Source organism: Sporothrix brasiliensis (assembly GCF_000820605.1).
Source record: "Sporothrix brasiliensis 5110 chromosome Unknown Cont17, whole genome shotgun sequence".
NCBI lineage: Eukaryota > Fungi > Ascomycota > Sordariomycetes > Ophiostomatales > Ophiostomataceae > Sporothrix > Sporothrix brasiliensis.
Genome location: NW_024467136.1, coordinates 3,468,929 through 3,493,122, shown reverse-complemented (window position 1 = coordinate 3,493,122; position 24,194 = coordinate 3,468,929). Strand labels below are relative to the sequence as shown.

Genomic DNA, 24,194 nt, shown 5'->3' with positions numbered 1-24,194 from the left:
TGCTCAAGTTGGTGGACAAGACTACGAGCAGGCTGCCAAATGTCCACCAACGACGACAGAGAACCAATGCCTGGTCCTGGCCGTAGCGAAAGCGCCACCAGCCAATGAGCTCCCCGCTTTACAGGCCGCTCGACGTTGCGCTCTTGAAGCGCGCATCCACCGAGCCCCCTGGATTAGCGTCCGGACGGAGGCAACTGAGTTGCTGCCCTGGGAAATTAAACAAAAAACACTGGACGGGAGGTGGCCGGGGTGCAGGAGATGAGGGCGTCCGGGGTGTGGCAGTAGGGAACATCTTTGGCAGGTTCTCACTCACTTTCTCTTTTATGTGACAGACGAAAAAGAGAGCAGCGGAAATCGAAAGTGGGCTTGGAAAAGGGGGTGTGGGCCTGTCCACACGATGACCAGGAAAAGAAGGCATGCTCGCAACAAGCCTACGAACGAGACAGGATGTGCGGTCCTGACTCTCTCTCCTGTCTCTCTGGACAGGGCCCTTCTCGTTGGTCTTGCCACGAGCGCCGCTCTGTATGCTCGTCGAGCTATTTAACAGTCGCTGTTCCAGCACCTCTCCCTCTCGATTCTTCTTCCTCTTTTCTCTTCTTTTTTTCTTCAGCCCAACAAGACAACTCACTTTGCATCTATTGCTCAATTTTGACTTCGGTCGTCCATTCTTTAAAAACAAATCATTTAGCTTTTTAGCTTCAGTCACTCTTTTTCAAACACCCCTCAACCATCCCTTTTCACATCTCAACCCTTTTTAGGTTCAACCTTTCATCCCTCAAAATCAGTCAAAATGCGTTTCGCTGCTGCTGCCCTTTTCTTCGCTGGTGCCGTCATGGCCGGCACTGAGTCTCCTGCTGAGAGCACCATCTACAGCACCGAGTACCAGACCATCACCTCGTGCGCCCCTGAGGTCACCAACTGCCCTGCCCGCACCTCGACCAAGGTCCACCCCCTGACCACCTCGACTGTCTTCTCCACGACCGTTCACACCATCACCTCGTGTGCCCCTGAGGTCACCAACTGCCCGGCCCGCTCGACTGTCTACTCGACTGAGGTTGTCGCTGTTTCCACCACCATCTGCCCGGTCACTGTCACCGGTGGCGGCCACTACTACAACACCACCGTCAACACCAAGACCTGGTCTCCCACCGGTGGCAACGGCGGTAACGGCGGCAACGGCGGCAGCGGCCACACTGGCGGCAACACTGTCCTGCCCGTCACGACCCCGGCTGCTTGCCCCACCTACTCCGTCAAGACCATCTCGACCTCGGTCACCACTGTCATCCCCACCGTCATCTACGAGACCGTTGCCGTCCCCTGCCCCACCACCCCCGGCGGTGGCTCCGTTGGCACCAACACTGGGTATGTTTTTTTTTTCCATGCTGCCTACGAAATACACGTCGGATGAATATGTACTAACAAAATCCAGCTCGCACACTGCCCCGACGACCGTCGTCACTGCCGGTGCCGGCAACGTCGCCTTCTCGGGCGTCCTGGCCGCTGCTGCCGGTCTTGTTGCCATTGTCCTGGCATAGAGGCCCAGTTGATGTCTTTTCCATCAATTTTTGACTTCTCTTTTGTCTCTTTTCTTTAGAAAAGCCTGGAAGGCTATGGCATTTATGAACGTACCGTACCATATGGGGCTTTCTGGCGAGTTGCTTTTTTAACAAGCAGTGGGAAGTGTTGGATCTTTGTTCTCGGCATCTGTGGAACAAAACTTTGGCATGGATCATTGGTTGTTTACCTTAATCTTCTAATTGTATTTTTTGGGTTTCCAGATTCTCTTGCCTTTTGATCAGAACGGGAGAGTTTGGATGCTCTTTTTTAAAACCCCTTTTCTTTGACTGATTTTTTTGATACTCAAGAGCTGTTGGTGAATTGATTTTTTTTTTTTTGCACATGCGTTTTCTGAAGTGACCTCTGTTTCAACAAAATTGTGTGTACAGTAAGTAAGTACAGTAACGACTAACGTTGCCAAAGCAAACAAAGCGGTGCAAAACAAAAGCCGATGGAAGGATGACTTATGGCAGTCCCGTTTCCATGGTTTTCGACTGGTTTTGCCTCTTTCCTTCTCTTCTACTCCGTATTCTCCTCGCCTCTTGTGTTCATATTCCAAACTCGCGCAATTACCGACAATAGTGCCAAAACAACCCAAACAATAAAACAGCGGTCTGGACTGCCCAAGAAAGAAGGCAAACCCATAACAAACAAACACTATGCCGCTCTCGTGAGATGATCGTTCTAACCCAACACTTGAAAGGGCCCATTCGATAACCCCACATCTCATTTCCCGAGCGTCGTACTGGAGCAATGACCGGCGTGGATGAGACGACACTAAACCGCATTTTGCTGCCAACCTTGTCCACCATCTGACACGTCCGCCTGCCGGAGTGCAGTTGTACCCCTATGCATTTTTACACTGACTGTTGGTGAGAAAGGTACATTCTGTCACCGTTCGTCGGAGTAGCATGTTGCGAAATTGCAATGGGGCTACTTCTGCACAGCCTCCCACAACAAGGTTAGCCAGGAACCAACCCCGGTTTGGTGTCTCCACTCGCTCATCGTTCCGGAGTTGACATCTTTCTGGACGTTTCTTTGCTCCCGTGGTGTGTCTCCTTTTTGGGAGGGGGGCCTTGTCAAGAGTCATGTTGTTTGAAGTCATGTACTTTTGTACTGAAGTAGCGTACGGATGTACTAGTCGGGCCGTCGAGCGACTCGACTACTCTCTCGCCCAAAGTTGATTAAATGGCCGAGGTGACCGACGTCGCCGCGTCACTACGTGATCTTCGGGAGAGATCAGAGGTTGTGAGACTTTCGTCGATGAAGATCTTAATTGACCTTGGCTTGGATGACAAGTCCGACCAGGCTCGCCAAGCAAAACAGACGACAGGGAGGACGGTGTCGTTTGGATTTTCGGTCCTTTCTTCTTTGTTTCGTTTGCACGTTACATGTGACTTTCTGTTTGGTGAAAGTGAGATGGACGCTGCACTGTGGGCAAACTTGGACGGCCAATGCACATATAAGATAATTGCGTGTGGGCTGGATGCATGTGTCGTGATATGTCCTTGTGCGGTGACATCCGGTTTTGCAGTCTGCAGTGTTCTCAGCGGAAAAGCGACTTGTGGCTCTTGCTGGCACGTCAAGTAATTGTACTACAATGTTTTGTTGTCTTTGCATGTTGCATATTCGTACGTGTTGACGCTCGCGCCGCAGCGAGTCCTCTGTCAAGGGATCCCTTCCGCGTCGACGCTCCGACAACTCTTTGTTGTCTCGCCTCGGAGCGCGTTTCAAGGTGGCAACATTGTCTTTCGTTGGCAATTTATGCCGTGCCAGAGGAAGCTAGGCACACTTCTTTCTGGTAATGACTTTGGGGCATCTGGACCGGTGACACTCCAAACGCCTTCGCTCTGGTCGTACGCGTGCGAGCAAGGCTATTGTGGTATTAAGGACTGTGCGCCTTCCTTCTCTTCTAGGCCCTCCTCCATGATGAATCTCGTCCTACGACTTACGACGCAACAAGGAAGATGTGACACAGCCGCTGCTGCATGCACTTTAACAGTGACTCCCAAATGGGAAAGCCGGTGGCCGGCAGGACTCGGGCAGACCACTTCGGCTTTGCGCCGCTAACCAGGCCATGTTCTTTGCTCGGTATTTTCTTTGCCGCCCATTCCTTGTGACGCGATTGTTTACGTGCACCTGGGATGGATAAGCGAGGTCTGGACCCGATGCCTGTCGAGATAGTGCGATAGGAGAGAGAGATATGTCCATTTTTGACAATCTAAATCATTGTGTCGGCAAGGTCAAGTCGATTAACCTTTCCAAGGATCCTGATCGCGATCCCCAGTCCTCTCAGCGCCGACGTGTTTATCCACAGCCCTTCTTCAATGTTCGTACAAATGAGAATGCGATTGCGTCATTAGATGCATTCTTAAATGTTGGTGATCGTGTGGTGGGGTTTGCGTGTCAGGAATGTGCGTCATGTCGCGACTTTTGTAAGTGCAGACAAAGTCGCGGTTGTATCGGGAATTGACTTGGTCCTATGCTTTTTTACCGTTTTGTTCTCGGTGCTCGGGAAGAGAAATGGGTTGCGAGGCGGTTTGTGTTTTGTTTGATTTGTTTTGATTTTTTGGTGGAAAAATGAAACAGAAATTATTTTATTTTTACATATATTTGTTTTCGTTTGTTGTTATACATTTTACGCTTCATCAAATTCGAAAGTGTACCAAATCAAATAAGTACTATTAAATCGCGACATACTACCACTCGCCTTTCACTCCCCAAAGAACGAAGATACAGCAAAGGGGGCAGGACCGAATAGAAGGCACCACAACAAAAGAGATAATTCGTCGTTAAGATACTCGTTCATCGTAGGATGCATCACATCCCTGTGCATCTCAGCCTTGCCCGACATCACGACCAATGACGTAATTGCTTTTAACAGATGAAGCGAGAGACATTCATCTAGAAGATCGCCGATCTTCAATAGCCACTGCAACGTATTGTCTCTCCAACGAGGCTGCTGTGAACCGGAACTCGAACCTGAAATTAGAGCCCGAAACGAGGCTTGCTCCTAAGAATTCCATACAGATCCGACGGACAACGTCGGTCCGAAACAGACATCAAGTGCACCCGTTCCCCAGAGAAGCTTGGCGGTTATGGAGTCAGTGTGTTTGACATTGTAAATAACAACGCACACGGTACATTTTCTGCCTACGGCAATCGAGCAAGAAACGTCGGATCTGCCAGCGAACTCTTTGCCACGATCACCCGGTAACAACGTTTTCTACGTCGTACCTGCTAACGCTCTACTACCAGACCTTTTCTCGATTCCCAACCAAAGCCCGACACCCAAAGATGGCCATGGCGACTTCGCCGTTCTCTCGCAACGACTACATTGACAATCGCAACATCCAGGGCGGGCAAATCAATGCCGCGCTGCGCACCATCCGAACGGTCATTCAAGACCTTCAGAAGGAACTCCGGACAGACTTCCAAAGTCTAAATCACAGAGTCGATGGCACCGAGCAGGGCACCTGGGACCTCAAGGACGACGTCCGGGGACTTGAGAATGAGGGTTGGGGACTCAGAACGATGTCTGGGGACTCAAGAACGATACGTTTGAGCAACGCCCCTCAATGGTCCGAATAAACAACCAGCTCCTCAAATGCCCAATCTCACGCGTCCACCCGATCGCGGTGCGCCACCCGGCTCTCGGCATCATGGAGCCCAACAGGTGTCGGATTGAGCTGTCCATGTTGCCCCTTGTCTCGAAGCTGATGATGGCGCTGATCCAGGCCTCGACGCTTTTGATGACTTCTTGATCCATGCTGCCACTAACAAGAAATTTCTGAATCGAAGTTTTCAAAGTAAAGACGGTTTGGGAGAGACGAATACTGACCTTATGCTTGGAGGGACTTCGCCTTTTGTTGGCCCGGGAGGATGTGGTGTTCGGTTTTCTGTTTTCTGTTTTCTGTTTTCTGTTTTCTGTTTTCTGTTTTACGGACAGAGTGGTGATGCCAACATATGGGGTTTTGTAGCTTTTGTTTCCGGAACAATACCCAACTGCTTCCACGGAATATGCAATGCGCCGCACGATACTTCTTCACTATGTACATTTGCTTGCTCCCACGATCTAGAACAGCATGTGCGTTGTGCCGGACGAGCTGCGATCCAATTGCTCAAAGCCAACAACTCTCCTAGAAAAGTACCTCTGAAAGGAAGATCAACCCTGACGAAGCACCGGCTCTTTACGTCAACGGAAGTTGTTTCGTAGAAGCCAGCTGCTTGTACCAGTCATGCCTTTTGTCGTCTTATGAAATGGTGCTGTCTGTCCTGTCCTGTATGTTTTGTTTGTCTTATCCCGATGTTGCTTGCTGAACCTACGTTCCTGCCTTTGGGCACCTGCCCTTGGCCCCCACGCCCCGCATCCGTGGACAAGGACGTCTGCCTTGCGCAATATTCTGCTGTGCATTATGGTAGGTGTTTTGGCTGTGATTTTGATTTTTACTTATCACCAGCAAAAGAAACGACTCAGTCGGTAGGCCTATAGCTCTTTGCCTCATCCACCCACCATTCGAGGACGCTTTAACAGCTCCCCACAAACCAAAAGTACGCGCATCATTCGCGAGCCCACGATAACCGCGACATGTCGTCATTACTTGACGGGCACATGAAGCTGATAAGGCTTCTCCAAGACTCCTCTTCATCTAAGGCTCTGGGTTCACCGCGGCCCGAGGCTATTCTCGGCCATTTCATGGCTGCCGTTTCAGCCGACGACGTCGACGCTCTTAAATCACTCCTCGACGAGCATTTCCCCGAACGGACCAAGCCTTTTCCGGGCGTCTATTTCGTCTCCGAGCTGCTTCCTGTCGTCAGCCACGCTGCGCGGCACGGCCAGGTCGCTGTCTTAAAGGAGCCTTTTGCGTACGAGTCCAACGACTCTAACTTGACAGACTTTGCCGCAGATGACGCTCTTGACGCCGGCGCCAAGGATACGCTCCTCTTTTTCCTAGAGCAGAGGTGGGACATGAACGAAATTCGAAAGGACAAGATAACGTTCTTAGCGTCGGCGTTGTCGGAGTCAAAGCCGCCGGACAAGCCGGATCGAGGTATGGTCTTATGGCTCATTCAGCACGGCGCTGACCTAAACGCTCGACCGCCGCACGTCGACGACACCGCAATGTCCCGGGCCGTGATAAACGCACCGCCCGACTTGATTTGCGAGCTGCTCGACAGCTACGGGGGCGACGTCCACCGCGGCCAGCTGCTGCACAGCGTTTTGCTCCGGAGGCCTGGCGACCATCTGGTCGAGGTCATGGGCCTCCTGCTAAGTCGCGGTGCGCCTCTCAGCACGACAAAGTACGCGGGCGATGCCAGATCGCTGAACCATTATAGGACCTCGGACTTGGGCACACCTCTGCATATGGCCGCTTTGATGGGAAAGGCCGAGGCCGTCCAATATCTCTTGTCCCAGGGCGCTGACGCGAGCATCTGCAGCACCAAAGGCCAGACGGCGCTGCAGGGGGCCGAAAAAGCCCGGAGAGACGACGTGGTGGCAATTTTGCGATCGCCGGATCAGTATAAATTGTAGGGGAACCATTGGTTATAACAACGACAGTGACGGCGTGCAACTACGGTCACGGTGTGTATTATTAGGACGGGCGTTTTCTTATTAAGCTTTCTTTAACTTTCTGTCGGACACAAATTTGCAGAAGGGGACAGGGCACACAAGTTTGCTTTTTTGACAGCTGATAGCCATGTTGATGAGAAACGAAATTTTGTTGTTTATTCTGACTTTCCTCTCCTCATTTCCCCCCTTTCTTGTTCTCCTCAAAGTTAGACATCCAAATCATTATATGTAAGGCTAACTTAAAGATGTTATTTCTTTTTTGTTCCCGTTGCTGGTGTCGGCAACTACACGGACAACCACATTTCCCTCTTTTAGTTCCCCTGTCTTCTTCCCCTTTTGTTTGTCACCATCTCTTTTTCTTTGTTATATCGTCTTCTTCCCGCTCTATTTCTCCTCGGCTCTCTCCACTTGCTCCTCTCGCTACGTTTTTTCTGCTTTTGTTTAACATCCCTTCTCCCTTCCATATAAGAGCACTGCAAGGCACGCTAGCAAGCCCAACCGCAGGCGCATATAATATTATTACTAATAAAAGGCTCGCTTTACAAGTTATTATTAAAAATAAGTTTACTTTTCTATTACGCACTGGCGTGGTTGTCTGGGATATTCGAGAGGTCAACCGACGGAACAGAAATAAATGCATCACGTGTATCACGTTTCAGAAGGCCGTACTTTGGTATGGGTTCTGAATAATAGTTGATAACGTATGTGATGAAGCTGTTGATTGAATAAACTATGAGAACGAATTACAGGTGAGATAAAGGCCCTAAGTAGCGCCACAGCGTGGCGTAGGGCCAGGCTCCCAAAGGGAGCCCGCGCGTAACATTTTCAATATAAGTGAAAAGGCGACTTTTAATCGTCTTTCCCCTTTAAATAAATAATCAAACGGAAAGGTCGAACCAAGGCCTTAAGTAGTATTTACGTTGCTTTATTCATAGAAATTGATTAATTTATATAAGTCCTTTTTTTTTAACTTTCACTTAATTAACGAGAACGTTTCTCGAAAAAAAAGCTACTGGTTCTAAAATTAAAAATTCGGACACCAATAATATAATGGCCAGTTTGGTCTTATTGGAAACGGCACCTCCTCTTCCGCTTTCACCAGAATGGCGCATCTGCCAAGACAGACTGCACGTCCACGACAGAACTCGACGCCCAAATGCACTCTTAGATTCAGATGAGCCAAAATTGCTGTGTCTTTCTCTTTGTGGTACTTGGTAATTTTGCCTTCATACGACCAACACGGATTTTCGCTTATGCCTGGCTTCAAGCAAAGCTGGTTGGTGTTTGGTGATGCCTTTCAACTTTGCACACGCGTGGCATACGGCGTATATTGCGGCTTACGTATAGGCTATTATATCGCATGATATTTCTTTTTGGTCACAATAGATTGCCTGAACGATTGACCGCATTATGCGCCACCTGTGCCTGCATCTACAATACCCCCGAAATATCGCTATGCCGCATTTGGTTGTCCATCCACTTGCAGCTTTCTGCAGCTTTCTGCAGCTTTTCATGCAGGAACAGACGAAAGAGAAGCGGCGGCGGCCCTGTCATAAAACTCTTCCCTTATTCGTGCGTTGTCGTTGTTCCCCATTCCTTTTTCCTCGAAGCGTGTTCAGGAACAGACGGGCAAACTCCCACGGGCAGCGAACCGGCTAAAGTAGGCGCAAAGATTGCTCTATTTACCAATCCCCTCTGCTTTGGCTTTCGCTAAATTTTATTCTACGGTGTGATTTGATCTCGTGCTTGGCAATATATCACTCCTCCCCCTTCCCTCTCGAACGGCCCTTCCGATATGTATTTGGGTACGACTGGCCAGGACTTTAAGAAGTGGTTTGAATCAGATCAGCCGCGTGGAGTTCAATATACGCCCGAGTTGGCCATATTGATCGAGAGGGACCGAGAAGAGCTGTGAACACGTCTGTAAGAGACATACAAAAAGACATAGAATAGAAAAATGCTCCCCATGCATCCTGCCTGTATCGCGACTGCATAGTACATCCTCAACGGTTGAGCGCTATGGTTGCTTTGGCCGTCGACATCCTAGCCACCGGCACCACGCCCCAGCTCCCATTTCCATTCGCGATCCCATGAAAAGAAAGAGAGAAACAGACACACGACGCTGTTCATAAAAATGAGATTGCACACCCTTCGTTGTGGGATGGTCTTGTTGGCGGCCATCGGCATGACCGTGGCACAGCAAAATCAACAACAGATCGAGCAGCTGCAGCCACCATTGTCGGCATGGTCACCCCCTCCAGAACCACCACTCCAACAGCGACAGGATCTCTTCGCTCCCACTTCCACCGCTGTGTCGACCAGTGTGTCCGTCAGCGTCAGCGTGTATACCTCGACGTCCACTGAGACGTCGACGTCGACGGCCGTCGCCACCTCCACCACCACAGCCACCGACTCGACACGCGTCTTGCCCCTATTTTATCTCGACGAGCGTGCCTTCGAGGGCCTGCCCTATACCGTGCTGCATCGTGTCTGCGGCAGCGTCGCGGGGGTCGACGCCGACGGCGGGGCCACGACCTTTGTCATCACCACGACACGTATCGATCTCGTGGCGACGGCGACGGCCATGAATAGCACGGGGGAGGCTGCTACGGCCCTGGAGGCGGCGTCTTCGACGGACACGAATCTGTCGACCACGACCATGACCACGACCACCCGCCGCTCCCACATCTCACCCACCGCTAGCATCATCACCGCCAGCAGCTCCTGGGCCAACAATGCCACCGGCCCGCCGTCCACCATCACCCAGGGCCCCTCGACCTTTGTCTTCACGGGCACACGCTTCGGCGACCCCAGCCGCACTCTTGTGAACCAATGCCGGCTGAGCGGCACGAGCTCGGCGCGCTGCAATTTGACGCACGTGGGACCCATCTGGTACACGGCGGACGCCAACTGGAATGGCACGTACTCGACGTACAACTACACGTGGACGAGCGGCGACCGCTATGGATTTGCGCCGTGCACCGTGACGGCGGGTGTGAGTTTGCTCGGACCACCGACGGCCGTGGTGGCGGCGCCGTCATCGACCAACGGTGCTGCACGAGCTGGGGCGCCGTGGCGAGGAGAACGGGAGAAGACGGTGGCACCAAGAGCAATGGCATCTCTGGTGTCTTTTTTGTTGTCACCGGAGCTGCGGAATGTTGTCTGGCCGCTGTTTGCCATGCTTGGCTGTCTTGTCGGATTGTTTGCCCTGGCGTGAGAGTTCTGGTTAAAAAGAAAACGGGAGAGGCAAACTGCATTTACAAAATAATCACCGGAAATACAGGACGTAAAAATATAGATGTAATTGAAAAGAAGCAAAAAAAAATCAAAATCGAAACCATAATGACAAAAAAGATACAAAATGGCAGCTGTAAGAGGCCCCCCTTTTCTTAAAACGCCGAGGATAAAATGCCGCCCAATGTATACTGAAAAATGAATGCTTCCGTCGAGCCGACATTATTCGTCTGCTTCGGTTTCCTCCACAATGGGCACGTCGTCATCAAAGTCAACACCATGCCCCGGCTCCTCATCGTCGTCGTAGCTGTCTTGGAGCGTATTCTGTATACCGATTCCGCCACCTGAAAGGTCCAGGTCGCCGTCCGTGTCGGACGTAAGGTTGTTCTCGTCCGACGTGGCGGTTGTGCTGCCCAGTCCACTACCAGCAAGGGAACCTGATAGGCCCAGGCCGATGCCCGATGCCAAGTCCCGGCGGCGTCGCCGCAGGCGCGTGAGGCTGGTAGTGTCGTCGTCGCTCATCAGTGAGTCGAGGCTGCTGCTGACGGTGTGGCCCTGTCCGCCAAGGTTGCCAAGGTGTAGCAAGCCGCGACTGCGACCGCGACCGCTGTTATCACCCACACCCCCAACACGGTCTGAGCGCTCGGCGTTGGCCGTGTTGGCTGCCCCCGCTGCAGTGCCACCGGCGGCCTGCAACCGCGTCTCCAAGCGGCCCCGCTCGACGAGCCGCTCAATCCGCAGCCGGTTCGATACAAATTTGAGCGGCGGGAACGCCGACTGCCGGCCCTCGTGCAGCATGCGCGCAAGCCGCGGCGGGTCAGGATCCGACAGGAGGTGCACAAAGTCCGAGGGTATGGACTTGGGCCAGATCGTAATGGTGCCGCTAAACGGCTGCAGCCACAGCTCGGACCAGTCCTGGCCCAGGAGCCGCGGCAGCAGCTCTAGATTGCGCAGGAGCTTGAGCCATTTGCGCAAGTCTTGCTTGAGGTACTCTTCAAAGGCGGAGCCCAAGTAGCCGCCGCGCCAGCCGCGGCCTTTGCGGTGCGTCACGGGCTGGCCCACGGAGCCGCGACTGCTGAAGAAGAAGAGGTTGACATGCGGGTTGACCTGGCTGACAATGGTAAAGTTGACGTTGAAGTGTAGGTTGAGTGACTTGATCGGAATGTCCGTGCGAAGGCTGCCGTCCTTCCACTTGTGGCCAAACGAGTACGGCACAAGCCGGCCGCCGGGCGTCTTCATCATGAGCACCACGGGATTCAGAATGCCGGGGACAGCCGCCGAGGCCAGCACGGCCGACCAGATGACACAGTCGGGTGCGGTGCGGTAGTTGCACAGAATCGTCGGTGAGTGTGGGTCCGCTGGCACGCAGGTGACGTTGAGGATACGACCCGTGCGCTCATAGGCCTCGCGGAAGGTCATCGATCCGTGCGACCACCAGGCACACTGCCGCGCCCAGTCGACCGAGTCGAACCGTGCACCCGTCTTCCACCATCGGCGAAACCAGACAGAAAACGGCTCGCTGCAGGCGTTGATCTTGCCGGCCAGAGCGGGCACGAGAAGCTGCCGCAGCTCGTCGTTAGTCCGGGTCGCGACGAGAGCCGCCACCAGGGCGCCACCGCTCGTGCCTGTGATGACATTGGGCAGCAGGTCCTCGTCAAGAAGCGCCCGCACTACGCCAAAGTGGTAATAGGCAAACGACGCGCCACCTGATAGACAGAGGGCAGTCCGGCCGTAGTTGGCGTAGAGGCGCTTGAACAATGCGCGCTTCTCGGCGGCGTCGAGTTGGTTGGTCTGGATCAAAAACTCCAGACTCCGCTCGACTTCATCGACAAAGCTCTGCACGAGGTTTTTGGTTCCGTAGTATGTCCGGCTGTACAGGTGCCGGTTTTCTATGCCAGCAAAGTTGTTCTTGACGCACGCCTCCACGAGCGCCTTGAGTTCGCTCACATTGTTCTTCTTGTCGCCGCCCTCGGTGGCTGCGTCTTCTGGTCTTTCTTCAGCTGCCTCAGCTGCCTCAGCTGCTTCAGCTCGCGCCCGGCACTTCCGCAGGTGGTCGGCCACGCGGCGCACCGTACGGAAGTCATAAAAGGCAAACTCGTTTTCCTCCTTCCAGCGGTCGTTGCCAAGGTGTGCATCGAGCGCGTTGGCGGCGGAAACCCAGTCTGCGTAATTATTTGTGGCACGCATGCGGTGGCGCAGGCGTTGGCGGCGGCCGCGCCAGGTGATGAGCTGCTCGTACGCGGCAATGTACATGCGCGTGAGCAGGTAGGCAATGGACAGGCCGATTATCCAGCCAAAGACGCCAATGAGGAACGGCCACTTGAGCAGGCCGTACAGATAGCCCTCGCGTGTTTCGTCGCGCGTGCGGCGTCCTAGGGATGACGAGCCGGCCTTGTCAGATCGTTTGCGGGAGCGCTTCCCCGCGGCAGTGGATGCGGCGGCCGCCCGGCGTCGCTGCTCTTGGCGGCGCGACCGTTTGCTGGTAACTCCGCTGTTTCCGCCGCCTGATTGTGTTGTGCCCGCGGAAGAGGGTGTTTTCTTCCACGTGAAAAATGAGGGCAGCCATGCAGATGCTGCCGAAAAGAAAGGTGCAGTGCGGCGAGAGCCAGGAGCAGCAGCACCAGAAGCAGAAGCAGAAGCATTGCCGTCAGCTTCTTCGACCCTTTCGCGTATGGGAGCCCAGTCGTTCTTCGCCGTAATAAAGAAGGAAGCGTCAACGCCGGTGGTGCTGCTAGCACCGTCTGTACTGCTCATGGCCGAATTTCGTTTAGTCAGGGTGGCTGGTGTGGCGACGGTTGAACTTTGCCGGGAAATGCCCTCATCGCCCGGGCTCACTGAAGCGGTGGCTGCCGGTGACTGTAATGGGTCGGGCGCGGCCAGGGCCTGGACAAAGGCATCGACATCGTCGGGTGAGATGAAGTCGGTATCGTAGTCGGGTAGCTGTGTCATGTCGCTCAGTGTATCGGTTGGGAAGCCGTAAAGGGAGGGTCCGCCATCGGCAGAGCCACCCGTACTCTTCTCCGCCATCGCGGTGTATATGTGTGATGATGGGTGCTTGCACGAGTCGTCGGATAGGTAAATGAGAGAGATCGTGTTGTCTATGAAGGACGGCGTTCGATCGCAGAGGCCCGCGAGGGCCTAATTTAAAAGTTCCTCAGTCCTCGAAGTCGGTGAAGCTTGATTTGCGTACGTCGCGGGCCGTTTTTTTGGATTGTACACAAAGCGTTGTCGTTCTGGAGCGACAATGTACTTGTCAAAACGGTGGGAGGGAGAGATTGAGAAAGAAAGCTTGAGATTCCAAGGAAAGGAGAGTTTGGAGCGAGAAAGTTGTCCGAGGCTGAACGGTGCTGGATCGTGCCTTCTTCTGCAAATGACGTCGGCGATAAACTATTTGGGTAACGAGGACTGGACAGCTGGCGAGGGAAAGTGGGCCTCGACCCTAGTGGCGTTGGTGCTTGGCGGGGGACTTGGGGAGGCGACAGGACATTGAGGTTAAAATGCATGTGCAAGTGGCATCTGGCGATACCCTTTGTTTTGGATTTATTATTTTGAGAAATTTTGTTTATTGTATTTATCAATCTAATATCGCATCCGCAGAACCACTTTTGTACTGTCTGGAGGAAAGGCAGTACGCCCTGTCACGATAATCCAAATCACGTGATAATCTGATCAAATTGACATGTGCATGAATCTTCCATTTTGGCCATGATATGCAACGATTATGATCTTACGTATACTACGAGGGCCAAGAATGTGTTGATATGAGTATTATTAGTATTCACATATGACTTGCTGTCCAACTCAGCCTTGCTGGCTTGTTGCTGATGACCTGATACAATTGGTAGCATCACGTGATCGTCAACACGCATTTACATCACTCCACTGCTCCCTTTTCTTCACAGGGGGCAGTTGTCGATGTTGGCATGCCACTTCTTCTGAACGTAAGGGAGCAAGTAGTCCTGCGAGGTAAAGTTCTCAGAAATGTACGGCGTGACGTCCGCATCGGAGTACGCTGAGCCGAGGTACGACAGGATGTAGGATTGGATGCTACTTTTGTTAGAAAGGGGGAACAGGCAACTCACAACAAAAAGCGGAGCAAAACAAGAAAAAAAAAGGCCCAAAAAGATCGCAGGGGAGGGGTGGGAGACATACAAATCGACAAAGACAACATCAACCTTGTCCGGATTGCGGCACTTGGAATAGCCACCGGTGGCCATGTAGTAAAGAGGGATAGAGTAGCTGGGGATCGACGAGTGCGCGGTGTCGTCACCGTCGGTGCCAAAGTCGTCGGTGGTGATGTAGCCGCTCGTCTCCTGGACCTGTCGGCGGCCAATTCCGAGTAGGGAGCTGTCAGGCGTAGAGGTAGACGCATCGCGGCGGGCGAGGCTGACCTCGGGGTCGACGCATGCATCCCTGCCAAACAGCGTGTTGGCATCCACAGACGCAAGGCTGCGCTTGTCGGCACCGCCACTGTTGAGCTGGTGAATAAGGTTGTTGGCGTCGGCAAAGGGCACGTCCGGAATGTACTTGAAGACGTTGCGGAAGGGCGACACGATAAAGTTGTCGTCGTAGGTGAAGGGGCCCTTGTGCATGTCGAAGCGGATGCCGCCCGTGTTGGAAAATATCATGCGGGCTTTGTTGGCGCGGTTGGGGTTGACCACAATCTCGCTGGCGGCGTCGGTCATGACGGTGAAAATGTTGGTCGGATCGCCAAAGGGCACGCACGTCTGGCAGTAAAAGGCGGGCACGCAGCCGTACACCTCGCCGAGGCGCTGTTGAGTGCGGATGGCGGCAACGTCGTCCGTGGCCTTGAGACCGGCCGGGGTGTCGAATGACGACGAGCCCACGGAGTGATACTGGAAGGTGTAGCGGTTCCAGTCGAGGTAGCGACGCGAGTACACAAAGGGCGATGCCGTCTCCGTCTGGTCTGACTTGACAGCAATCGCCTTGCGAGTCGGGTTGACCACGCCGCTGGGGTTCGCGGCGCCCGTGCGACCGCTGTTGGTCTCGTTGAAGCCGCTCATAGAGAACCAGCCGACAGTCTCGCAGTAGCGGCCGCTCTCGAGAGCCGTGCTGGCTTCATCGACGACGGCGAAATCGCGGACGTGGCTGTGGCCACCAAAGATCTGGATAGGCGTGGTGGTGTGGATGGCGCGGATGGCGTTGTGGACGACCTGGAACGTGCTGCCGCTGGTAGAGGGACGCGCAATGTTGTGGCCGATGAGGAGGAAAAGGTCCACGGGCTCGTTCGTGTTGATGGCGTCGGTGAACCAAGACTGCTTAACCATCTCCGACGCCGGGATGACCTTGGAGAAGTTGGTGTTGCCTGTGAAGTCAAACAGGACGCCAAACGCCATGATGCGGAGACCTGCAGACATGTTAGCATGCTCCTGCTGTCATAGTAGAGTTGGAATGGCCACTCGCTTACCATTCTCCGTCGTAAAGTAGCGGTGCGTCTTGCCGACGTACTCCCACTCTTGGGTGTCCGGGTTGATAATCTGCACATTGGACGTGAGGTACTTGTCGCCCCAGAACGAGCTGAAATCGTTGAAGGTGTGGTAGGCAACGTCCGCCAGGTAGAGCTCGTGGTTGCCAATGGTCAGGAGATCGTATGCGCTCAGCTCGCTAAAGACCTTGTCGGAGAGCAGGCCGTCGGGCGAGGTGGTATCGCTGAGGCCCGTTCCGTCGTGCAGGTCACCTGAAGAGGATGTTAGTGATTGGCAAGGGAGAACACACACGAATACACAGCACTGCTTTTCATCGCATCTCACTCTCACTCTCGCTCTCGTTCTCGCTCTCGCTCTACTCGCCAGAGACTGACCCGTGTCGATGAGAAGCAGGTCGACACCCAAGCTCTGGGCCTGCTGCTTCATATGCGCCGTGAAGGAAATGAAGTCGCCAAAGTCGGCGCCATCTGTCTTGTTAGCTGCCGAGGAAATTGAGAGCATCAGAAATAGAGTAGCACTTTACAGTTTGCTTCCTTCAGGTGGCCCTCGAGCCAGCCGTGGGTATCCGTCTAGCAAAGGCGATTGTCAGAGAGTGTGCTCTATGGCATCGTCGGAATCGATCATGATAATTGCACATGGCAACTGGAGACGACAAACCGTGTGGAGGACATTGAACTGGCCCCATTCGAGCGGCCGTGTCGGACCGTAGGTGGCCTCCGGTGCGCCCGGCTGGATGCGCTTGGCGTGCCGGACATGCTCGACGTGGTTGATGGGGCCATAGCAGCTATCACAGGCGGCAGCCGCCGCGACAAAGAGTGCCGTAGCGCCGGCGGTAAATCCCTTCATTCTGGACCTGGAAAACTGAGGTAGAGAAAGAAAGGAGAGGACCGGCGGGCAGATTTGCGATTGTCAGGAATGTCGTATACTGTCTCATTCAGCGTGGCAGGAGGGGAGGAAGGTGCAGCTGCTTTAAAGAATGATCGGCAATTCTGGCGTCCCGAGAGGCAGGATCAACCGGATGCCCACGGTCTTTGCTCCTGCCCGATTCGAGAAACTATGATCTCCCTCGGTGTCACGAATTAGGACGTCATGACGGGATCGAAATGCGTCGAAATGCGACGGTGTACAAAATAAACGGGGAAGAAAGTCTCGGCGTGAGGTGTTCGACCCCGGCAAAATGCTGTTAGTCGGGACACGTGCCAGCCGTGTTGACCACTGTTGGTGATTATGGCGATCGGACCCATGTTCTTGAATAAGATGAACACAGCCTTGGCAGAGCAGAAGCGCGGAAAGCCAAGGAATGTCTTACAACTTTAAGGGCTGTAACTCTAAACGATAGGGCCAAAAACAATATAAAAACCTTGCAGGATAGTTCCGTAGATCGAAGAGCATTGATCAAGGAGCATTGGTCCAGGTGCTGACGTGCATTTTACGACAGGTTCGGGGAACCTTGCAAATGTGATATTGGCAAAATGAACGGTGCAAGTCGGGTCGTTTTCTCTCCCGGATAAATAGGTCGCTAGCTTTGCTATTCACATAAAAAGTACATGAAAAACGAGTCGTAAAGTACAGACATGAATACAAATACCCGAAAACGCCCAGTAGTCATTGAATCGTGGACGACATCCCTGCTTCGGCCCTTCCTTTTAGCATTCCCGCGTCTCAGTTTTGCAAACACACCAGAACACGCGCCTCGCCGTCCAAGAGCAGTTCATCGTGCACCCGGCTCACGACGAGGTCCCAGTCTACGTCGTTGGTGATGCGTTCGAGGCCGGGCAGCGTCATGATGGACACGGCATCGACGGTCCTGCCTGACTGGGCACACAGGTCCATCACATACGAGTAGCCCGCGTTGCGGATGTCGTCTTCGTGGTGTAGTACGATCTGTGGGATGACGCGCTGTTGCGACCGGGCGTCGACGATGTTGATATGGTAGCGGATGTTGACGTTTGCCGGTGGTCGGGTTTCAGCGCGGAGATCGATTGCGGGTGTGGCCGTGACCGGTAATGGGGCTGCAGAGGGTGAAGGTGAGGCCTTCTTCGACTTGCTGATCAGCGGGGCGTCCCTGTTGGCGCTCGAAGACAGCAAGTCATCACGGAGAACCTAAGAGGTGTGCATTAGTACGGATATATTGCAGCAGAGAGGCGAAGAGGACGTACCCTTGGTGAACTGTATTCGAGGTTGATAGTAGGGTGTGGATGTGGCGGATCCAGGGCCGGAGGTTCCACCGAAGGCTTCGATGCAGCCCGTGGCTGTGGGGTATTCCGCTTCCGTTTTCGCGGTTTTTGCTTTTGCATTGGCACTTTCTCCGTACGTACTTTCAACGTTTTCAGTTCGGACTCTTGGGGAGATTTTGGTGACACCAGTTCTGACGATTCCGACAGTTGCGACTTTGGCAAGCGTTCTTTCCCAGGTGTAGAAGCGGGGGACGTTGGGTTCAGCCTGCGGTACCGGTCTCGTGAACTCTTATTGCGTGTTATGCGGTACAACAGCTGGATGAACAGCAGTGTGAGACTGATCAATGGTTAGCAAAGAGTCAGATTATGCACGCTGTGCATACAAGGCGCAGAAGTCGCAAAGGGGGGAAGGGGGAAAAGGGGAAGACTTGCGTTGTTGAGTCGTCCGGCCATACGTGCATGCTTCTTGGCTCGAGGGGCGAGTCGCGCCCAAACCAGCGCCGGCCCACGCCAAAGTGGCCATCTCCGTCGTCCTTGAGTAGCGCCAACGAGCTGAGGATCAACGTCACCTTGAGGATGCGCAAAGCTGTCGGGTCGGACGAGCCGCTCATGTGAACCGTGTGCGCCGGGTTGGCAAGGTGCTCGTGGCACGTTGCGACAATGTAGCGGCCGGCGTCTACGTCGAGGCCGAGCCGGTCTTGGATGCCGCGGATTGTCAGTTTCGAGTCTACAATGTTAGTCGGCGGTGCAGGACGGGAGAAGAACGGAGGTAACAATAGTAGAAGGGGGAGGGGGAGCTCACGAAGCTGAACGTATGGCAGCAGCTCCTCGACGTTCCAGTTGTCGAGGTCGATGCGCGCAGGTGGCGGGCCTTGCGGACAGCGCGGCCGGAGTTCGAGGTAGTGGGGAATCGACATCGGCAATGGCAGTGGATGAACAAACCCTTGAACCTGTCTCGAGGACAGAAAGACGACCTCGTTGTCGTCGCAGTCGTCATTTTTGTCGGTAGCGGCAAGCCCTCGGCCTTCTTGATCGTCTTGGGTGCCTGCTAATGGTCCTACTGCGTGAGTGGAAATGTCAATGCCTGGACGTGCTTGTTGCGACGAAACCCATCCGCCATCAGATGTTTTTGATGCGGGGGAAACTGGTCTTGTGGTGGTTGCGACAAGGCTCTCTTGGACACCGGACGGGAATGGGACTGCCTCTTCTCCTGCTTCTCCTGTTTCACCACCACCACCCTTATTTAGCTGTCGGGCCATCTCCAGCTCGAACGCCAGCCCGATATCGACATCAAAGTCAAGGTTGAAGTCGAAATCGACAACAGGGAGGTCCTCAAGACCGGCATCAGGCAACAACAGACTGTCCTCCTCCTTTCCCATCCCATCCTGTCCGGGTCCAGGTCCTTGTGTTGTTTGTCTTTCTTGTTTTGCTTCTTTGTGTTGGTGCTGGTTTTGATGCTCTGAAAGGAGAGTACTAACGTCACAAGAGCGCTCCAGCGGAAGCGGGAGCGGTGGATGGGGCAGAGCGAGCGGGAAGGGGAGAGGGGATGCGCAGCCCGGATGCCGAGCGTTTTCGTCGTCGAGTTCGCCAAACAGACTCTCCATATCGGCGTCACCGCCAAACAGCGAGTCCTGCTCGTCAAAGCCCAAGTCCGAGTCTGCACCGAATACGCCACTGTCAAAGAACAGACTCGCATCAGCAACGGAATCGCATCCCAACCCGTCAAAAAGGGACTGGCTCTCGGCCGCTTCCCGCTGCTCGCCTTCCAGTCGTGGGCCATCGAGGGCCAGATAGTGTTGGAGGCGTCGGCCATCCATGTCGAAGGACGTTGAGGAGGTAGAAAAAAGTAGCAAAGTCAAAACGAGAGGTGGAAAATAAAACAGGGAAGAACGAGTCGGGCGAGGCAAAGCAGAAGCGCCTGTTATGAGGTTGTTTAGTGCTTCATCCTGCGGATGTTCGAGCTTTGCTCTCGCCTTTTGCTAACCCCTTTCTTTCCGAAGAAATGATAAATGGCTCCAAGCCAACCTTGTACATTGGTATCTGTTCTCAACTATCCCAATAAAATGAGGGACCAGAAAGAGAGAGCCTGAGCAATCAAGCTGTCCTCGAAACAGGATGTCAAGTTGTGCTTTTGCTGGCTAGGCAGAAGTCAGGATCCTAGCTTTTTATTGCTAGCTTCATGCAAGTCGTGTCGCGCTTAGCGCCCCACACAGTAGTTTATACAACATACTGTAATACACACTGTATTTGTTTACAGTATCAGAACGGGCCCCTTTTTACATATTAATCTTTCCCCCCGTCGTCACTATTGACACGAACTAAATATTCAACTGGGAATGGTAGGTTTTGTGAATACAGCATTTCAAAATTTGTCAGGAGCCGCTGGAAGTATTCAAGAAATAGTAGATGTGTGTCCAATTTGTTCCAATCTGTGTACAAAAAACGTGTCCCTAGCCATAGTAAAGAAAACCCGATTCCGCTGCCGTGTACTTGACAAGACAACGGACAGCAATACAGTTCAACTCCAGCCAGCACCGTATCTAAAACAGAAAAAAACAGGTTCGCAAGAAAATAAACGAAACAATCAACGTATACAGACCCAAAACTGTAAAGAAAACCCGGGACAAAAGAAGAAAACAAAAACCATAATCAAATGAACACCTTGTTTGCTCCGGTACCCTTCTTTGAGGGAAACCCTCTTCCACTGTGTAGGTACTGTTGGACCCTTGTATCTTCAACCGGATAGCTCTGGTATGATTCGAATGATGAGTGTTGTAAAAGCAAAAATGACCAGGACTGAAAAAAAGCACCTAAAGACTGCAAAGCAGGGATGGAAAGGAGGGGAATTCAAATAGACAATCTGGTTTATGTATAAAAAAAGTGTGCAATCGAGTAACAAAGGTACTAATAAAAGTGATAGTCGACCGAGGTGGGTATATAGGGAATTAAAAGCAAATACGTTGAGCAAACAGAACGAGAAACAAGAGAAGCAAAATGACAGGACTCGCTTTGCGGGGGTTTGAGGGCGGTTTCTGAGATGGGGATATAAACAGAGTAACGTAGAAAGAGGTACGGAGGACACCGCAGAAGAACGAGCCTAAAGCTTCAAAAAATCCGTTGCTGCTTAGCTGGTGGACTCTGATGCTGTCCAGTGATTGCGGATGAAATGAATAGTTAGAATTAGAGCAAACTGGGTGGTGAATGTGTTGGGAAATGATGCGAAGGAAGATGACAAAACAAAAAGCAGCATCGTACAAAAAAACAACAAAACAAAACAGAGACGCTATGAAGCCACGTAGAAACAAGGCTTATAACAAAACACAACAGCAGCCAGTTGCCTGGCTTATGCTAAATGCTCGTCTAGAAGCAAAGTTACCAAACCCCTGTCGGTGCAGTATGTCGCCTTGTTCCGTTTTTCCTAAATCGAGGATACAAAGAAAGCCCGATGTTTCTTTTGATTTCTAACAATTAATAAGAGTGTATTATGTGTGAAATAGTGTGATGCTTCCGGAGCATGGAATAAAATGTGACAAGATGTCGGAGTAAAAGAGCGATACGGGGACGGGCGGAATATATGAGAGAAAGGAGACGAGATTTGAATGAATGTGATCGATAACACAGAGAGGTAGAGAATGGGAGATGGGAGATGGGAGATGGGATGTGACGCCGGTCAGAGATAGTATAGTGAAAGAAACGACAAAGGAAAAGGATTTTGACAAAATGAGCGTGGTAGTGGTTGTTACTCATGTAGTTAGTCAAAGGAAGCCAGACCGTGTAATCAACGACGAGCACGAGCAGAGCAAGAAGATTGGGAAAGTAACAAATATTGACAGGCTCACGCCTGCCTATACTTGTTCATGGCCGTTGCTTTATCTTTGGAACTTTGAATCGGGAGGCTGATGTTGCGGGTGCGATGAGGGAGCATCAGCCGCCCATCCCGCAGTATCGTAGGATCGGTTGTAGGTAGAGGACGCCGTGGTTGCAGGGGGATATTGCTGTGGAACCGGTAGAGCTGACGCACTGCCGTGCGCAGGTTCGGGAGTTGGTGGACCTGTGCCCATACCACCGCCAATGCCCACGCTGCTCGGGTTGCTTCCAGGTGTGTCCAGGCGTAAAGGAGGTAGACGAGGGTTGCTCGGCGATCCGGACAGTGGTGACGGACTCATGCTATGGAAGCTTGACGACGCTGCTGGCGCTATTGGCGGTGGCAGGGATGACGGCAATATCGGGGGCGGAGGTGCAGACGTGGTGTACGAGGGCGTGTAGTATTCAATATTCGGCCCAGAATCCGTTCGTCGACGTTGCGATGGGCGTTCCACACCAACGGCAGAGTCTGAAGCTCCCAGAAGATGTGCCGGCGGGGGACCAGAAAACTCAGGTGCGGTGGTCATGGGCGGATACAACGGGCCCGGTGTGTGAGTCGGTGTGATTTGGCGTTGCGGCTGGTGTGGATGCTGGGGATGTTGCGTATACGGCTGGTGTTGTGGGAGGTGCTGAGGGTGCAGACGAGGTTGTGGCTGTGGCTGCTGCTGCTGAGGCGGCGCTTGTAGATGCTGTGCGGAAGCTGGTTGGGCGTTGCTACTAGTCATGGGGCTACCCTCAGCGCCATAAGACGGACCGCTCAGCGATGTAGACGCGGGACTTGGTGGCCCAGAATCGATGTACTCGCGCATGCTCGGTGACTGCGACATGATGTGCCGCAGTCGGTTTCGCTCGTTACGGTAAAAGTCGCGCTGTGCCTCCAGCTCCTGGTTGCGTTTCTGCAGGTCCCTGTTCACGGCCTCGAGTCTTTGTATCCCAATCTGTGCCTCACGGTCCTTCTCCTTTTTTCGTGCCCGGAACCGCGCCGACGCACCGGCGTTTCGAAGCCGCTTCTCGTCTGCTTGTTTCGATGCTTGGTGTACATCCACAGGAACATGGATCTCATCGCCATAGGAGGGTGTAATCGTAATGAACTGCTGTCCTTCCGCTATGGACACAGAGCGTCCGCCACCAATAATACCACCGGGGCCGCCGGCAGCTTTTACATGGCCCTCCCATGAAACCTCACTGCTGCTAGTGTTCGCATTGCTTGCAGATACAGTCCTGTTTGGAGTTGTGGTTGTTGCGAAACCTCCCTGCCGGGTGCCGGGGGGGAATGGTAAGAGCGACGATTGCTGGCCCTCCTGCTGTGGCTGCTGCTGCTGTTGCTGCTGGTTGTGGTCATGATGGTGTTGATACGGTTCAAGCGCCTGACCAGACGGCCCACGATTGTCCCCATGACCTGCCCCTTGCCTACCACCTTCACTGGCATAGTACGGTTTCGCGTACGACCTCTGTGGACTTTCGCCTGTCATCATAGAGGGTGGCGGGCCTGGTGCGGCATGTAGCGGAAAGTACGATCCTGGCACAGACCCAGCCATCTGCGCTGATCCAGAACCGGAACCTGATCCAGGACCGATGTTGGGGGCACTCATGCTCTGTTGTAATCGATTTGGAGGGAGAGGAGGTACGGGTGGCGCACCTGCTCCCCCGGGAAACAATGCATGCTGACTACCCGACGTGCCCATACCCGGGATGCCTCTTCCAAGACTGGTTCGGCGCGGCGATTTCGGTGTCAGAATTCGGCGGGGTTGCGACCCAAGAGAAGGGTTCGTATGCGAGTGTCCCAACCGCGGAGACGACTCCTGGTCGGAGCCGGTGGCCCCAGATAGCGGCACGAATCCCATTCCTGGACTTTTTGACGTATTTGGTGCCTGGCCCGAATCGGTCGATGCTGACTGACCATATCCAGAGCCGTAGCTGCCGGGCGCGAAGTTAGAAGGGCCGTGTAGACGTCCACCGCCACTGCCGCTTCCCACCTGAAATTCAGGTGGCGGCTGTGGATGACTTTGCTGCGCACGGCCAAGGTGGTTACCAGATGCACTGGAGGCCGATCCAATTTGGGGACTGCTTGCGCTGCTTGGCCTCGTTCTTGGCAGCGTTCGAGATTGTCCCATGTCCATACCCGCATTTTCCCTCGACGATGTTCTAGGCACGGTGGTCGGGCTGTGTGCTATTGCCTGAGCTTCAGAGGGATTTAAAATGTTGTGGACGCCTAGAGTTCGGGAGGGTGCTGGCTGTGCTGACCGGATTTCAGTGCTGGCCGCCTGCACAGCCGTTTCTGGTGTAGAGATTGATGTTGCTGGCGCACTATCCGTTTGACCTGCCTCCCGCTCCTGTGCCATG

The 24,194-nt window shown here is 53.4% G+C and overlaps 8 protein-coding genes across 8 annotated transcripts; 4 read left to right on the top strand and 4 right to left on the bottom strand.

Moving 5' to 3' along the window:
- Nucleotides 1-790: 790 nt before the first annotated feature.
- SPBR_03196 (uncharacterized protein) lies at nucleotides 791-1,535 on the top strand (the record flags this gene model as incomplete). The annotated part of the gene is made up of 2 exons (XM_040761499.1): nucleotides 791-1,362; nucleotides 1,430-1,535. The coding sequence occupies 2 exons, from the start codon at nucleotides 791-793 to the stop codon at nucleotides 1,533-1,535; spliced, it is 678 nt and encodes a 225-aa protein (XP_040621005.1).
- Nucleotides 1,536-4,854: 3,319 nt separating this feature from the next.
- Nucleotides 4,855-5,321, top strand: SPBR_03318 (uncharacterized protein; the record flags this gene model as incomplete). The annotated part of the gene is made up of 2 exons (XM_040761621.1): nucleotides 4,855-5,052; nucleotides 5,157-5,321. The coding sequence occupies 2 exons, from the start codon at nucleotides 4,855-4,857 to the stop codon at nucleotides 5,319-5,321; spliced, it is 363 nt and encodes a 120-aa protein (XP_040621004.1).
- An 824-nt stretch (nucleotides 5,322-6,145) lies between these two features.
- On the top strand, nucleotides 6,146-7,090 carry SPBR_03086 (uncharacterized protein; the record flags this gene model as incomplete). Its single annotated transcript, XM_040761389.1, has 1 exon — nucleotides 6,146-7,090. The coding sequence occupies one exon, from the start codon at nucleotides 6,146-6,148 to the stop codon at nucleotides 7,088-7,090; it is 945 nt and encodes a 314-aa protein (XP_040621003.1).
- Nucleotides 7,091-9,314: 2,224 nt separating this feature from the next.
- SPBR_03023 (uncharacterized protein) lies at nucleotides 9,315-10,346 on the top strand (the record flags this gene model as incomplete). The annotated part of the gene is made up of 1 exon (XM_040761326.1): nucleotides 9,315-10,346. One exon carries the CDS (start codon nucleotides 9,315-9,317, stop codon nucleotides 10,344-10,346), a length of 1,032 nt encoding a protein of 343 aa, XP_040621002.1.
- A 239-nt stretch (nucleotides 10,347-10,585) lies between these two features.
- Nucleotides 10,586-13,390, bottom strand: SPBR_02315 (lipid acyl hydrolase; the record flags this gene model as incomplete). The annotated part of the gene is made up of 1 exon (XM_040760618.1): nucleotides 10,586-13,390. One exon carries the CDS (start codon nucleotides 13,388-13,390, stop codon nucleotides 10,586-10,588), a length of 2,805 nt encoding a protein of 934 aa, XP_040621001.1.
- An 869-nt stretch (nucleotides 13,391-14,259) lies between these two features.
- Nucleotides 14,260-16,656, bottom strand: SPBR_02398 (Ser/Thr protein phosphatase family protein; the record flags this gene model as incomplete). The annotated part of the gene is made up of 6 exons (XM_040760701.1): nucleotides 14,260-14,410; nucleotides 14,516-15,731; nucleotides 15,792-16,061; nucleotides 16,185-16,277; nucleotides 16,334-16,379; nucleotides 16,468-16,656. The coding sequence occupies 6 exons, from the start codon at nucleotides 16,654-16,656 to the stop codon at nucleotides 14,260-14,262; spliced, it is 1,965 nt and encodes a 654-aa protein (XP_040621000.1).
- An 816-nt stretch (nucleotides 16,657-17,472) lies between these two features.
- On the bottom strand, nucleotides 17,473-19,804 carry SPBR_02417 (uncharacterized protein; the record flags this gene model as incomplete). Its single annotated transcript, XM_040760720.1, has 5 exons — nucleotides 17,473-17,913; nucleotides 17,970-18,044; nucleotides 18,443-18,714; nucleotides 18,790-19,372; nucleotides 19,466-19,804. 5 exons carry the CDS (start codon nucleotides 19,802-19,804, stop codon nucleotides 17,473-17,475), a joined length of 1,710 nt encoding a protein of 569 aa, XP_040620999.1.
- A 2,570-nt stretch (nucleotides 19,805-22,374) lies between these two features.
- SPBR_02996 (uncharacterized protein) lies at nucleotides 22,375-23,443 on the bottom strand (the record flags this gene model as incomplete). The annotated part of the gene is made up of 3 exons (XM_040761299.1): nucleotides 22,375-22,565; nucleotides 22,606-23,072; nucleotides 23,298-23,443. The coding sequence occupies 3 exons, from the start codon at nucleotides 23,441-23,443 to the stop codon at nucleotides 22,375-22,377; spliced, it is 804 nt and encodes a 267-aa protein (XP_040620998.1).
- Between the last annotated feature and the right edge of the window lie 751 nt (nucleotides 23,444-24,194).